The sequence below is a fragment of the Pistacia vera genome, unplaced genomic scaffold (assembly GCF_008641045.1).
Source record: "Pistacia vera cultivar Batoury unplaced genomic scaffold, PisVer_v2 Contig222, whole genome shotgun sequence".
NCBI classification, from domain to species: Eukaryota; Viridiplantae; Streptophyta; class Magnoliopsida; order Sapindales; family Anacardiaceae; genus Pistacia; species Pistacia vera.
In genome coordinates, this window is record NW_022196027.1 from 184,882 (window position 1) to 201,813 (window position 16,932).

The 16,932-nt window shown below is 37.9% G+C and overlaps 2 protein-coding genes across 2 annotated transcripts; one reads left to right on the top strand and one right to left on the bottom strand.

Moving 5' to 3' along the window:
• The first annotated feature begins 5,887 nt into the window (after positions 1-5,887).
• Positions 5,888-13,733, top strand: LOC116130516 (nucleolar protein 14-like). Its single transcript, XM_031416250.1, is given in 17 exon segments — positions 5,888-6,042; positions 6,045-6,059; positions 6,062-6,094; positions 6,097-6,126; positions 6,129-6,283; positions 6,367-6,527; positions 6,653-6,671; positions 7,492-7,569; positions 7,663-7,863; positions 8,177-8,305; positions 9,924-10,610; positions 11,271-11,463; positions 11,563-11,756; positions 12,210-12,314; positions 12,405-12,544; positions 12,905-13,183; positions 13,304-13,733. Coding segments are annotated over 17 exon segments (2,781 nt in total). The 5' UTR covers positions 5,888-5,945; the 3' UTR covers positions 13,569-13,733.
• Positions 13,734-14,267: 534 nt separating this feature from the next.
• LOC116130487 (receptor-like protein kinase FERONIA) lies at positions 14,268-16,728 on the bottom strand. Its single transcript, XM_031416228.1, is given in 2 exon segments — positions 14,268-15,678; positions 15,680-16,728. Coding segments are annotated over 2 exon segments (2,460 nt in total).
• Positions 16,729-16,932: the final 204 nt, after the last annotated feature.

Sequence of the window (16,932 nt, forward strand, 5' to 3'; positions counted from 1 at the left end):
CTTTTCAAAATTATACTATATTCCCACAAACCCGAAATTGTTGCAAACAACCCAACACCTTCCCGCCATAACGCATCTCTACCTCTACATCTTCTTCTCTTTCTTAGCTTCGTCTACATCTTCTTCTTCCTCTGATCTTCTCCTTCTTCCTCCTTGTCTAGTTCTTTCTTCCTCATCCTCTATATCTTTGTTCCTCCGCCATTAACACTTTCTTCTTCCTCCACCATTACATCTTCTCCGCAAAAGTCCCCCTCCTCCTCCTCCGACATTGTCTAAGTATTTGTATCTCCTTTTTACATTTATATTTAGATTTACAAGATTTAATAATGGATGGGGTTTGGGTTATGATTTTGATTTCGTTGTTTAGGTTGTTGGGTGTGGTTGATGTAATGCAGTTGAAGGAGTGAAATTTGTTGAAAATTTGTTTGGGTATGTGTTTGGGTATGATGGAATCGATTGTAGGTGAGCTGACTGAAATATATATGGTAGGTTTGGTATGCAGCAGATAGATCGCTTAAGCGATCTGGTAAAAGTCTGGTGTATAGGAGAGATCGCTTAAGCGATCAGTAAATGATAAGATCGCTTAAGCGATCAAGTGTATCGCCTAAGCAATCCAGTATAATAACCATGATCTTAGCGATACAACAGACCATATAAGCGACTGTGCAGATTCTTTTTAAAATATTGAACCCTTAGTAAAGCATTTAAGCATTTTTTTTTTCTTGCATTACAGGTAGTTGGCTATTATTACACATGGGACAAGTTGTTTTGGGTGTTGAATATTTGGTGAGTGGGTGGAGGAAGAACGTAGTGGGAGTGGATGGGAAGAGCAAAAAAGTTATACCAATTGCTGTGAGTACAGAGGTTAGTTTTGATGAGTTGATTGATGAAATAATTAGAAGAGGTAATTTGAGTTCCCGCGTAGTGATATAGTTGTGAAGTAGTTTTTAGCAGAGTTCCTGAAATTAAAGATACCTCTTGCTATATTAAAGTCGGATGAAAATGTGAAGTTATATATGATTGGTGGCTGATAAGGTTCGAGGCCGATTTTAAGGGTTTCTCTTTAGAAAAACCATTCGAAGTTGGTTCAAAGGAAGGGAAACGAGGAAGTAGGCGGAGATTTGCCTGGTTTTAATTGAACTATGAGGCCATTGATTGTTTAGTTGAAAAATCAAGAGTAGACGGTGAATTGGATGGTGAGGAGGAGACTGTAGAAGAGGTTGGTGATGGGGGGTAGAATGAAAATGTGAGGAGGAGGACCCCGTAGATGTTCCCAAGATGTAGAGATTCCTTTAAATACAGATTATGCAGAAGGCGTAGATTGTGAGGAAGAGAACACCATGGTCGTTTATAGGGTTCAGAGAGGGCAATTGGAGGTAGTAGTGATCAGCTCATGTTTTTACGGATGGATCGGAGTTGCACATAGGGATTTATTGACAACAAAGAGGAAGTGGTGAGCAAGCTAAAACTTGTTGCCGTGAGGTAATTTGAGTTCATCACCAAAAAGTCAAATTCATTAGCTGTGACGGTTGCATGTTGGACCGAAAGTGCAAGTGAGGATTATTGTAGAAGGTTGGCGGAGTCGAAAAAATTTATTCTTAGACCATATACCCGTGAGACACTGTGGTTTGGGACATATTTCAGGTGAGCATCGACAAGCGTCCGTGATGTTATTGGACAATTGTCAAAAGTGGTTTGTTGAAGGGAAAGGTTCCTCAAAGACATTCAGAGACTGTTGCGCACAGAGTTGGGATGTGTGTTAGTACTGGAAATGCTGGAAAGGGAGACAACATGCACAGATTTTGTGAGGGGCACGCCGGAGCACGGGTACGCAGTATTAGAAGCGTATCGTTATATGCTTGAGTTGACAAACCAAGGTAGCAAGACGGTTTGAAGGGGATAGGAATATGATGTTTAAAATTTTTGTTGCTTACGGTTTTGCTATAAGGGGTTTTGTAAACATGAGAAAGGTGTTGACTGTTCATGGTGCTTTCTAACGGGAAAGTATGGAGGTACATTATTGGTGGCCACTGCTAAGACAGTGAAATCAACATATCCTGTTGCATGGTGTGTGGTTGACTATGAGAATGAGTCGTGAACTTGGTTTTTTCAGCAGTTACGTACGATAGTGCCTGACACTGACGAGTTGTGCATATATCCTATAGGCAACTCTATAAAGAAGGGGATTGCACTATTTACGTCAAGCACATCACAGATTCTGTATGAGGCACCTTGGTGAGAACATAAAACAAAGTTTAAGTGTGCTGGCCTCCTTCAGACATACTACATGGCAGTAAAAACTTATCAGGTTGATGCGTTCGAGAAGCACTTCCAGCAAATCCGAATCAAGGATGATAGAGTTGCTAAGTATCTTGAGCATGATGTTGGTTTCGAGTGATGGAGAGAGCTTACTTTCCTAGAAGAAGGTTGATGTCATGACCAAAACATAGCCGAGTCCATAAATTCGAAGTTGTTAATAGAAAGAGAGTTCCAATAGTTCACTTTTTGATGCAATCAAAGGACACTGTCGGGTGGTTCCATGAGCATCGTACGGAGTCAGATAATTTTACTACAACCCTTGTTCCGTCAGCTGAAAAAATTGCGAGAACGTATGGAACTGTCAAATGCACTGTTTGCTATCCTCTTAATGCTCAAGAGTTCACTATGAGCTATGGTCCGGATGCTCTAGTAGCCTTATTAGAAAAACTTGCAGCTGTAAAGTGTTTGACATTCAACGTTATCTTGTCCTCATGCACTAGCAGCACTGAAACACCAACGGAAGCCGGATTTTGGTTCAAGAATTACATGGAACTTTGCTCCCCTCCTATGACAGATCACTACATGCTGCTATCAGAAATGAATATCCGGTGCCTCCAGAAGAGCAATGGGTAGTGCCGCTAGAGATGGCTAACTATCATCCACCCACCATTCAAGAAGACAGCAAAGGGAGAAAAAGAGTTAAGCGTATTCCATCAGCCTTGAGGTTCCCGGAAGATGAATAAGTGCTCAATTTGCAAGCAAATGGCCAAAGAGAAGCAGTTGCAAAAGCAATCACATGCAGATTCAGAAAATAGGTTCGAAGAAGGATGAAATTCAGGGAGTTGCCAAGGCCAACCGTTGATGAGTTATTGTTTTCAATTATTGATGTTATAAATTTTATTGTTAACTTTAATAATCATTCTTATATTTCTGTTACATGGCCTAATAATTTGTTGTTGATTTTAGTTTGGAATTAGGTTGTCAAATTGAGGAAAGTATGGAATTAATAGTGTTGGTAATTTAGTTGTCAAAATCAGGAGAAAAGCAGGAAAAGTATATATTGCCCATGATTGCTAAGCGACAAGGGTTTTTCAAACAGGATCGCTTAAGCGATATCACGGATCGTTTAATCGACCAAGACAAAAAGATAGGAACGCTTAAGTGTATATCAGAGCTTAAGCGATCCACGATCGTTAATCGACCAAAACAAAAAGAAGAAATCGCTTAAGCGATATCTCGGATCGCTTAAGCAATCATGCACTGGGCAGATTTGATTCTGCCAATCACATGATCACTTAACGACAAAGTGAAAAAGAAAAAGAATCGTTAAGCATATCTACGATCGCTTAAGCAACCCTGTGTAAACGAAGTTCCTTTATTACGATCGCTTAATCGACCAACGAAAGATTTGAAAATTTGACAAATACACCCCACCTACCCAACTTCTCAGATTCCAGCCACCCCACGTCGGAATCCTACCGGGAAAGGGGGTTACGACGCATAGCGTCGGATCAGGCTGATGGGATCGATATGGCCTTTCGGCCAGATCGACCACGGATGGACCGAAAAAGGCAGATCACAGCTAGATCTGGCCATCGATGGACGAAAAAGGCAACATCTATGAATTACGGCCATTTTTGGTCGTTGTAACTGCGATAGTGCAGAATCTGGGAAGTTTGGTGGGTGGGTGTTTTTTGTTACTTTTAAAACTTTTTCAGGCGGTATTAATGAATTAATTCAGTTAATGGGTCTAAAATTTATTTAAAAAAAATACAAATTTGCTAAATAATAAACAAAAGAATATTATGGGAAAGATTATAATATTATGGAATATTCAACCAAACGCACCCTTTATGTTCTGAACAAAGAAGAATCGAAACCCTATATGTTTAGCATAGATGTAAACATTTACACTTTATATGTTTCATACTGACGTAAAATAACATATGTTTAATATAAATATAATAACGGTTATAGTCCATTGAACCAATCGTAAACCATATGTTTAGCATAGACATAAACATTCACACTTTATATGTTTCATACTGTACTGTTCGTTTCTTTTTTTCCTCAACCTCACCTGGCAATTCCCCACTCTTAGCCAGTCCCAATGATATTCCATCATCCTGAAACATATGGCTTCCATCCACCATGAACCACATTCGTGCTTTTTGTTGCTTTTATTGAGTGCAGCAACTAAATGCACTCCGACCCCCAGAATGTCTTTTTCCATTTTGTGTCCACATCCCAAAAATGAGCAAACAAGTTTCTTTGAATCTCTTCACCATTCCTCACTGTCCCTAAAATCCCTGTTATTCTCGTTAAAACATCCAACTTGGCTCACTGTACCCTCACAAGGAAGTACGGTACCGTATCGCTTACAACCTCCAATCCGTACTCTCTATAATTTACGCTCCGGAAAATTGCACAATCGATATAAACAAAATATCAGCAAAAAAATTAAACCAAATCAAATACAAACAAAATACGTTCCGGAAGAATCGCTTAAGCGATGGGCAGATGATTCTGCCTCTACAAGATCTCTTAAGCGATCTGAAATTGCTTAAGAGATTTCAGATCGTTAAGAGTAAAAGCGACGAATCGCTTAAGGATATAGAAGATTGCTTAAGCGATTCGCGATTTTACTCTGGTCGCTTAAGCGATATGTAATCGCTTAAGTGATCTCTTCTAAGGCATAATCAACATTTGCCCAGATCTAAGATCGCTTAAGCGATTCGACACTTTTCTAAGCGATCTGAAACGCTAAGCGATATAGATCTGGGCAGATTGGTTCTGCCTCGGAAGAGATCGCTTAAGCGATTACAGATCGCTTAAGAGATCTTGTATGAGGCAGAATAACACTGCCAGATCTAAGATCGCTTAAGCGATTCATAGCTTTTACTCTTAAGCAATCTAAATGGTTTAAGCGACCAAGAGAAAAGCCATCAATCGTTTAAGCGATACAAAGGATCGCTTACGATCTTAGATCTCGGCAAGTACAAATACCTTTTCTTCGCGGCTCCTCCTCTTGGCGACCTCCTCCTCCTCGTCTGAACTCTCGCCGGACTCCTCTCTTGGCCTGAATTTTGCTGGCCTCCTCTTCCTCTCAGAACCGTTTTGCTCCTATTCTTCTCTTGTTGTGCCGCCGTCGTCTCGCTGCTGGAACACCTCACTGATCGGAGGATCACCGGAGCAGCCATTGAATGCTTGCATAGCCGGACTCTACGATTCGAAGAGGCGTTGGGTTTTCCTCCTCATTGTGAATGTCAGCCATGATTTTAAGAAAGGAAGAAGCTTATGATTGAATTTGGGTGTGAAAATGTCAGAATGTAGACTGTTATCACCAGAAATTGCGCAGAATGCGTTTTGGGATGAAGATATCGATTTTTTGTGAATTGGTTTCGATAGCGATTTAAATGGGGGAGCTCTTTTTCAAATTTCAAATTAATACTTTTATTAATTAATTTTGTTTATATGTTTTAATCTTTTTATTTTAACCCATTTTACATGTTTAATGGATCCTAACTATGCACGTTAGCTTCTCTAAATTAAAAAATAATGAAAAACTTCAAGGCCATTTTTAAATCGAAAGGGTGGGGCCGGCCAGCTAAATTTTCTATCGTATCATAACAAACTCTGCTCAACAGTCAAAACCCTAAACCCTTCTGCTTCCTCTAACGGCAGCCATGGCGAAAACGGACACCAAAACCAGCAATAAGAAGTCGAAAAAGAAGAAGAATGCCGGCCCAAAAACAGTGGCCATGAAGAACAAAGCATCGAACGCCAAAATCCATTTGAAACCATTGGTCTCGACGCAAATTCGACATCCTTGGTAAGAGCGAAAGGGCGAAGAGGTTCGTATCGGTCTCTTCGGTCTCTTGCCATCCAGAAGGGACAAACGTTGCTCAAAGAGTACGAACAGAGTGGCAAGTCATCCGTGTTTGTGGATAAACGAATTGGTGAGCGAAACGATGAGTTGGGAGAGTTTGATAAGGCCATTATGCGGTCTCAGCGCCAGCGTCAGGTTTGTAACTAAGCGTGTATAATCTTATTTTGGAGTGTAGAAACCTTTGCAGAGAAGTTTTTTTTTTATTTTGTATTTGATAGTTGAAATTGAGCAAGAAGAACAAGTACAACTTATCTGATGAAGAAGAGGATGAGCTTGAAATTTCTGGGTTTGGGCCATTTTCAGAAAGAGATGATTTTGAGGATGAAATGATATCTGATGATGATAACGATGATGATGGTGATGGTGAAAACAAGAGTATGTTTTGCTTTATTTTGTTAAGACTATGCTTTTGTTTAAATGAAGCGTGCGGCGTTAGGTTAAATGATTTTGTTTCTAGTTTCAGTTTTAGGATATCTATATACTCTTCATGGAGACTGTATTGAGTCGCCATTTTGAGAAGGATGTCAGTTAATTAGCGAGAAATATTTGTGAAAAGAGGGAGCTGAACGTTATGAGCTCTGATCTTCCTTGGTGCTTGTGTGTTGTCAGACCATGGTTCCATAATTCCTCAATTAGCTTTATATTGCTTTATTTTGTCTTAATGTTTTCGTGTATATCTAGTGCTGTGTTCTGTTGTTTTGAATTTTTGGACTATCGTGTTGGAAGTGTAGCAATGTGATAATTAGATTGCACTATGACACTATCATAAAAATAATAGTTCACATGTTTATCTGAAACCCTCTATATCTTTCTAACATGTCTTTAACTTTCTTTCTTCGTTTGCTTCATTTTACTAAATTCAAATAGTGATCACATGTGGTGAGTTTGTTTAGTTGATATACTGACGCTATTTTTCTGTAGATGTTATAAAATTTTTAACAGCTTAATTGTCAGTGGCTTTAGTGTCATAATTTTTTTCCTTGATTACTTGGTTGCCCTTTTATTTTAGCAATCAACATTGTATTGTTAGTTTCTGTGATTGCCAATTGTTACATTTGATTCCAGTCAACTTGAGATTTGATCAATAGTATTGATTATCTCTCTCTTTTTTTTTTTTTTTTCAGAGAGTTCAAAGTCTTAAAGCAACTTAATTCTCATAATAATACGCATGACCAGTCGAAAGGGATTAATGGAAGGAGAGGAAATGTAAGTTTTTTTTTCCTCTTTTAATTTTTATATCTATCTGCTTCATTTATACACTTATAAGATCATTTTTCAATCTTGCTTCTTTCTCTCAATTTTTTAATTGGGTGATATATGAACCTTGACATTGATACAAAGAGATGATATTTTTGTTGCAGAAGCATAAAAGCAAGAAGGAAATCATGGAGGAGGTTATTTTAAAGAGCAAATATTTCAAGGTGGTGATTCAATTTATGTTATGAATTCTGGCTTATTGGTTCTTGATCTTCTGTAGATCTTTTGTTGTTTATTTCTCTTTTTCTTCGTAACAGGCACAAAAAGCAAAACATAAGGAAGAAAATGAACAGTTGATGGAAGAATTGGATAAAAATTTCTCGTCTTTAGTGCAATCTCAAGTGCTATTGTCAATGACTGAACCTAGTAAGATGAATGCTTTGAAGGCTCTGGTCAGTAAGGACATTCCTAATGAACATGCGAAGTTGGATGGTCAAAAAATAGACACGTTAAATCAGGTATACTTTTGACGGTTCTAGATTATTCAAACATTCTGAATGTTGTAATTTTATTTACTAATTACTGAATTTGCTGCTAATTTTATTTCCAATCTTCCAATGCTCTGGATGTTGTTCCTTTCTAAATCTCCTTGGCATGTCATGTACTTTTCTGATTGTTGAACTATCATCGTAAGACCTTTATGCATACATCCTGAAATTGAAAAGAGAAGGAAGTGTTTTGTACCCTTGTTACCCAGGTCCTAAAGCTTTCTTTTTTTCTGATATAAAGCTGTAGCTTTTGCTCTTGATATCTGTTTGCTGTTTTTGGCAGGAACAACCTGATTCTTATGACAAACTTGTGAAAGAGATGGCATTGGACATGCGTGCACGACCTTCAGACAGGACAAAGACAGATGAAGAAATTGCCCAAGAGGAGAGAGAACGACTGGAGCGATTGGAGGTAAGTTGCATGGCTCTCAACTGTATGTGCACACTCATTCTTGCATGTTGATCTTACTTGCATTCTTGCCCATTGTTTATACTCTTTCATTCTTAATTTTTGGTTCCCTGGTAGATCAATTGCACCTCCTTCTCCAATTAATATTAGATATGCAAAGTATGCTATTATAGAAGTTTACAGTATTGAAAAATAATCTTAATTCTTGATGGTGAAATATTAAATTTGAAATAAGTAGCCTGCAACTTCAAGCAAAGTGGAATCTATGTAAGCTTGTGATTGCCAAACAATTGGACTAGACCCTCATCTCCACTGATTCCAAGTGATATGGACCTAGATCATGTAAGTTACATATAGCATTGCTTGGTTGCCAGTTGTGTTTTAGCGCATTGTATAAGTTTACAAAGGTTTTCTAATATCAGCATATCAACTTAGAAAAACGAAGATAGAGATAAAAAAACTTTACAAGCAATGTTTCCTTTGTTTTCTTCAACAAGTATATGATTAGTCTTTGGGTTGATGTGCTGGCTTTCTGTGATATGAGCATGTCTGTGCTATCAAAATTAGTTCAACCATGTTTTTATACAAATGACTACAATCATTTTCATGTCCAGTGTCATAACATTAACTAGCTCCACAACCCTTAAAGTGAAGATCTAGCACGATGCAATACTTTTGAAAGCCATCTTAGAGAAGATTAAACAACTAATTAAGTAGAGGTTTCAAAAATTAGAAATTCAAATAGTTAAATAGCTGTTAGGTTGGCTTTTTGATAAGATGACAATTATGGATGCTTTAATTTCCTAAGTTTCTAGATCTTATATCGGAGAAAAAATCTTTCATTAATGTCAATCATAGCCATCTTCAAAATTTATTAAATCCCTGGTGGTTTTAAATCCCACTCTGTTAGTTATGCAGCAAAATGTTAAGATTGTGAGAATTATTTAAAGGACATTTATTTGGAAATGAAAGATAGTAAAATGAGAAATTAAAAAAGAAAGAGAATGAGAAGAACTGAAGATGTATGCATGAGCAAGATGAGGTGCTGATGGGTAGTAAAGAGAGAAAAGAAAAAAGTGGCGAAGTCAGAGGTAATAGAGGAGAGTGATATGTGAGAGGTGAAAGAATAGGTACAATGCATTAAAAATTATTTGAAGTGTGCAGTGCCTCCATGCATGATGTTGGCTGGAAGGCACAAAATGTACTTTTCCAGCAACCTTTTCATTTCTTTAAATGTTAACAACATACAAAGATGCTTAACCATGTTAGTGGTCCTATAAATTGCAGAAAGCAGAATAACTTGTTCATTATGTACATGTGGCTAGATTTTAAGATTGTGAATTACTTTTGTTTTTAATCATCTTTTATCTACCATCATGTTTAAAACAATATAACTTGTTCATCAATTATCTTTAAACATTCACTGCTTGGTTTAATGGTAATATGTTTTATTTGAAGAATGAACCGAAATATTCTAGTTAACATGTTGTGATTAATATTAAGTATTAGGATTCTTTTGTCTTTACAGAGATATGAAATTTTAGTATTTTGAAAATTGAAAAAAATTATCTCAATTTTTACTAAATTACTTTTCCATAACTTAGTGAATTCACAATTTCAGGAAGAGCGTCGGAAGAGGATGCTTGCAACTGATGACACTAGTGATGAAGACAATGAAGCTGATGAGAAACTGTCTGCCCAGAGGCCTAAATCAATGTCCGGGGATGATCTTGGTGATTCTTTCTCGCTTGAAGAGCCTAAGGCTAAAAGGGGCTGGGTAGATGAGGTTCTTGAAAGAAAGGATACGACCGAGATTGAAGATGATGATTCCTCTGAGGATTCAGATGATGCTGAGTCTGATGGTGTTGATGAAGGATTCAATGAAGATAGTGATGCAAGTGAAAAGACTCTAACTTTGAAGGACTGGGAACAAAGTGATGATGATGATCTTGAAAGAGATTTGGAGGAGGAAGAAGAGGAAGAACTAGAGTTAGATGAGGAAAATGATGACAGTGATGATGATGAGGAAGAGATAGAGCCAAGAGGCAAGAAAAAGTCGAGGGGCAACGCTCATGGGGAAATTAGGAAAAGTGATAAGGAATCTCTAGATATAAAGAAAATGAAAGTGAATCATACTAAACTTTCAGGTCAACCAGATATTCCTTATATAATTGAAGCTCCAAAGAGCTTGGATGAATTTTTTGCATTACTGGATAATTGTTCTAATGCTGACAAGATTTTGGTTATCAATCGAATTCAGGCAAGCAATGCAATTAAATTGGCTGCAGAAAATCGGAAGAAAATGCAGGTATACAAGTTTTTGCAGCTTTCTGTGTGCTCTCTCTCCCCCTCTCCCTTTGTGTGTGCATGTGTGTGCGTTATCTTATTTGTGTTCATGTTTCTTCCTATTTAGCTGTGAGTGGACTTGGGTGAATTTCTTAAACTTAATGCCCTGGTTTCTTATAGTTGGTTTTCAAGTTCATAGAGCAGAAAACCCATTAACCCATTGCTGGTCCATTAAGATAGATGATATGGTACGTACATGATTAAGGTTGTAGTCATGAAATCTATATGATTTTGTTTTTTATTTTTTAAATAATCAGTTAAATTATCACAGCAAGGGATGCACATCAAGACCAGTAAATGTCATCCATATGGTTTTGTCGTAGTGGTTTAATTATATCTTTGAAATACATGCTTTACCATTTTGAGTGCTCAAAAACTTAAGAAGGTAGTCAGTGACTTGAAATTGGTCTGGGATGTTGGATAACAAGCAATGGATTATTGAGAAATATGTAAATTTTTCCTCCATGCAGTAGAGAGCTGAATATTATTCTTGCATACTATGAGTTTTTTTTTTTTCCTGGTACTTATATCATGAGGGTTCTGATATGATGCCGTCAGAATATCTGCTTTTGCCTTCTGTCATTATGACTAAACTTTAAGTAACATATTTGCCCATTTCCAGGTATTTTATGGTGTGCTATTGCAGTACTTTGCTGTATTGCCAAACAAAAAAGCCCTCAATTTCGAGTTGCTAAATTTGCTGGTCAAGCCACTGATGGAGATGAGTGTAGAAATCCCATACTTTGCTGCAATATGTGCTCGTCAGCGAATCTTACGGACTCGAACACAATTTTGTGATGCTATCAAAAACCCAGGTTTGTGATAAAATAACTGAGGAATGTCACTCCTATTAATTATATTACGCCAACTTGGTCTTATTTTGGCTTCTAACCAATTATATTTACTATCTGCAGAAAATAGCTGCTGTCCTTCTTTGAAAACATTAATTCTTTTGAGGCTGTGGTCCATGATTTTCCCATGTTCTGACTTCCGTCATGTTGTAATGACTCCAGCAATATTATTGATGTGTGAATATCTCATGCGTTGTCCTATTGTGTCAGGCCGGGATATCGCTGTGGGTTCGTTCTTATGTTCCATGATTCTCAATGTATGTATGCCCTCTAATACACTTTTTTTTTTATCATTAGATAGTAAGATTAAATGCAAAGGGCTTTAACGAATTGCAGGAGCATGGTCTGTTCCATCAGCTATCCATACACTTCACTTGCATGTTTTAACCTGTGGTTGCTGATGGAAGGTGCTCGAGTGCTTCTTTGGCCATTATCACATGCCGATTAGTTTTTTAGGACTTGTTATCACGCCCCTGCTTATCGCAGTGCTATATCTGTTTATGTACCTTTGTCACTTCCAAGCATGCTGCAGTTCTGATGTTCAATGGTTGCCATTGATATTAGCAGCAGTTACCTTAGTTTTGATTTTCTCTTTTAAATATTTGATTTAACATATTCAATTGATACCATTCTTATTGGACATATTTCTTAGTACTCTTTTTCATCAAGAATTTTTCTTGCTGGGTTTTATATGATAAACAATATTGCAGGTTAGTAGACAATCTAAGAAGTTCTGCCCGGAGGTGATAATATTTCTCCGAACTGTGCTGATGGCAGCTACTGACAGAAAACTAACATCACATCAGGAGTCTGAGGTATATGACTAATTTATAATACTATCATACATCTTGTCACGCTTCTATATATATGATTGAAATAACTGTTTTCCTCTCTTTTCGTGGCAGTTTTATCATCTTATGGATCTAAAAGCTCTCAGGCCCCTGCTGTGTATAAGGGATTGTGTAGATGATGTTAGTCCTATGAATTTCCTCATAATAATGGACATGCCGGAGGACTCTTCTTTTTTCAGCTCTGACAACTTTAGGTTAGTAATACTTGGTACATTTTTCATAATATGTATTTGAATATATATGAGGCTTTGTCCACACATTATGGCCCTTCTTCCATCTTTTTTTTTTGAATATCCAGTTTATTGTAAATTTTGATGGTTAAACCTTCATAAAAGATCCTTCTTTTAGTGGTTATATGGGCATTAGAATTGAAGATTCCTGTCATTTGACTTTTCTTCCGGAAGTTTGTTTACTAGATGTTTGCTACATTTAGGTTTTATTTGACTAGCATGAGTATGATGATCTAGATGTAGATTTAATACAAGTTGCAAGGATACTCCATAACTTTCTATATTCCACTTATGTACTGACAAAATAATATATTTTCCATATAGGGCTAGTGTGTTGTTGACTGTGATTGAAACCCTTCGAGGATTTGTCGACGTTTATGAAGGATTGAGTTCCTTTCCGGAAATCTTCTTGCCAATTGCTATATTGTTACATGAAGTAGCACAAGTAGATAACATGCCGTCTACATTGCAAGAAAAAATTGAAGATGTTTCTCTACTTATTAAGAAAAAGGCTGATGAACATAGCATGTTGCGGCGACCATTGCAAATGCGGAAGAAGAAGCCAGTGCCCATCAAATTACTAAATCCGAAATTTGAGGAGAAGTAATTCAGCCTTTCCCTACTCACTTTATCTCTTTCTCAATACCTTAAAATTAATTATGTTGGATTTTGCTTCTTAGATTGGGTTGGGATTAATCATCTAACGATTTCATGGTTATACAGCTTTGTTAAGGGCAGAGATTATGATCCAGATCGTGAACGGGTTGAGACAAGAAAGTTGAAAAAACTTGTTAAACGGGAAGCTAAAGGTGCGGCTCGTGAATTGCGTAAAGACAATTATTTCTTATCTCAGGTAAAGGAAAGAGAGAAGGCAAAGTTGGAGGAAGAAAGAAATGAGAAGTATGGAAAGGCAAGAGCCTTTCTCCAAGAACAAGAACATGCTTTCAAATCTGGGCAATTGGGTAGAGGCAGGAAGAGAAGGAAATGAAGGTCTCATCTGTAGTTTGTATTGCTTGCGTGCTCCTCTCTTAGCATTTTTCCTGAATTGTCAGTTGATTTTGGGATATATTGTATTATTGATTCACTTGCCTGGGTATATTTTGAGGCTGCCATCGTACTCAAAGTAGAGTACTTGAGGCTAGCTGTATAGAAAGTGAGGTTTTTTGCTGCTTGTATTTTGATTCTCCTTTGCAGTGACCTAGAGTCATATAAAAGTTATAGCTACAGTTTTAAAAATTTAATTACTCGGTCTGGAGATGTTTTCCAATTCCCAGTTTGTTTAGCAAGCATCAACATGCTAATAAGTCAGAGAAACCACGTCTTGGCACTTGGCAGTGTTGTGAATCTTGTTTCTGCCACCGGGTGTTTCCCAGGTGATGTTAGACTTTCTAGTTTCTAGTCCATTACGAATGAATATAATTGATAAAATTTGGATTTAGTATACAAATAATCCTTTTTAAGTGCAAACAATACTCGATCAAATATGAACTACCAAATGTACATTTTGCATAGAGTTTCTATTTTGACGTGCCTAATATGTCTTCTATCATTGTATACTTTCATTTGATATTTCTCTACAACTGAGAAGAACATAACGACGAACAACACAAAAATCTTACTGCTGTATACTAAATAAATCACCTAGGGGTACTTGAGAGTTGAGACATGAATACAAAGCAGCCATGATTCAACGTCCAATTGTGACCATGATCTCAGAGAACTCAACCCCTGGTATCTGATCAGAATTACCCATGCCAATGCATGGATGGCCATCAATCTTAAGAGAAGAATAAGAAGTCATCCCGTTGTTATTCTCTGCACAAATCCTGTCTTCAACGGCAGCCTCTTGCTGCCGCAAAGCCATCTCCAAATTCCACAAAACATCTCCCATATTCGGCCTGTCGCATCCTTTATCTGCTAAGCACTTCTTCGCGATATCTGTGAATGTCTTGAAACATCCCGCTTCAATCTTATCCCTCAGATATGGGTCAATGATGGTTTCCAGTGTGCCAAATTGATAACAGCTTAAAGCCCACTCCCCCAAATTCACCTTCTCATGCTCTGTCTCCTCAATGTCAACTATGGGTAAAACAGCAGGTCTAGCACATAGCACCTCAAAAAGTACCACCCCAAATGAGTACACATCCGATTTCTCAGTCAATTTTCGCCGCCGGTAATATTCTGGATCCAAGTATCCAAACGTACCCTTCACAGCGGTGCTGACATGCGTGTTTGATTGGGTGAGCATGTTGGGACCAATTTTTGACAAACCAAAATCTGAAACCTTTGACACCCAATTCCTGTCTAGCAATATATTGGTGCTTTTAACGTCTCGGTGAATTATTGAGTGTTTTGCACCCGTGTGAAGGTAGTGCAATCCTCTAGCTGCGCCAATGCAAATTTTCAGCCTCCTCTTCCACTTGAGTGGAGGTTTTTTGGTATTGTAGAGCTGATGGCGTAGTGTTCCCCGGGCCATATAATCATAAACTAGAATCATTTCCTTGTTTTCCATGCAATAGCCAATCAAAGAAACAAGGTGGCCGTGTTGGAGGTTGGACAGCATGGAGATTTCAGTTTTGAACTCGTTTAGACCTTGGTTTGAACATGGATTAGCACGTTTTATAGCTACAGTGGTGGTGCCACCGTCGATGTAACCCTTATACACATTACCAAATCCACCGGAACCGATTACTAAACTGTCAGAAAAGTTGTGGGTGGCTGACTTTATCTCAGGGAGAGAAAAGTGACGGAAGTGATCGGATTGCCGCTGCTTGAATGTTTTTCTTCGACATATAGATCTGAGAGAACAACGGGATATGTAGAAAAAATGAACATAACAAATAATGCACAATACGGTTACAACAGTGGCAATACCAAAGACAACTTCTAATAGCATTCTAGGAGGATTCTTAGCCGAGCTGAGAGACATCCTTCTTGCTCTGAATGAAATGGATCCTGCAAAATTGTAGCTAGCATCTGGCAATTTGAAGATCTCTAGTCCATTTAGGATTGCTTGATTGCATGAGGTACCGTTTTCTGTGTTACTTTGTAAAGACAACAGCAGGTTATCCATGCCTTGTTCTGATAAATTCACCAGAGTCTCGAAAAACCGGAACATCAGCACCACCGCTCCACTTGATTACATCTGCACCATCCTGCGCAATCTGATCATTAATGTGGATGTGAAAAACCCTTTGATCTTGCTCAGTAATTTCTTTGCTGATTTCGCAGAAATGAAGCCTAAGCAGGTAATAGAACCCAGATTCCACTTGGAATGACCAGGTCAAATTATAGCCTCCTTTAATACTATAACCACTAGGAATCGTTGTCCTGGCGGAGGTGTAAACCTTCTTTGGCGCAATATAAGCCGGGACCTGTGAGCTGTACTTAATTTCAGCTTTTGATCTAAGGGTTTCTGTATCAATTCTAGAACTCATAAAGTAAATGTCGTCTCCTGACCAGGCACGAAACATATCATGGTCATGCTCTGCAGAGATGGGAGGTCCACCTACATTCAGCCGATACATCGTCTCTAGAGCCATAGACTTTCCTCTGTAAGAACTGTTAGAATGTCCAATGAAGGAAAGTGTTTCATTATCTCGCATGCAAAGATCTGGAGGCACTGGAACAACTTCAATCTTGTTCACAAAAGCATAGGCACCTGGAATAATTTTTGCAGGAATGAATGTAATATTTAGTATATGGCTGTTTACGTAAAGGCAGAATTCTTTGGTAACGTATTCGATATCTGAAGCATCTGTTGGATAAGATGATTCAGAAGTTCTTAAAAGAGTGTAGTGGCCAATGCTCACCGAGAATAATGCTTTAGATATATTTAAGCCTGCATATGAGGTTGGATAAAAATGAAGTCTAATGATCTTGGACCCAGGAAAGACATTAAATTTGTGAATGAATTCATTTTGAAAGATGGCAGCAGAATCTTTCGGAAATTCAGGTCTGCCTGGGTCTTGGGTGGAGGCTCTAATCCCATGAGCAGATTTGAATTCAAATTTGTTGTCAGGGCTCCATGTTTGGACTTCATATGGTAGAGCAGTTGCCAAAGAATCTGCAGAGATAAGGTCGAATAGATATGTTTGGTACAAAACGCTGAAGGACATAAATAGAAACAAAGATGGCTTTCCATTCATGATTTTCTTTTTAATGGACGCTAAAAAGATGGTGATTCTCATTGGATTAAAAAGAGAGGAGAGCAGGACAAGAAATTAAAAGTTAATTCCTGTACTAAAAACTCAGGGAAGGGGCTATTTGATGAGCCAAATATTCTATTCTTTTGAACAGTTGCGAAAGATATGAAAGTCATTGGGATTTATTACGGTGGACTAAAATCCTGG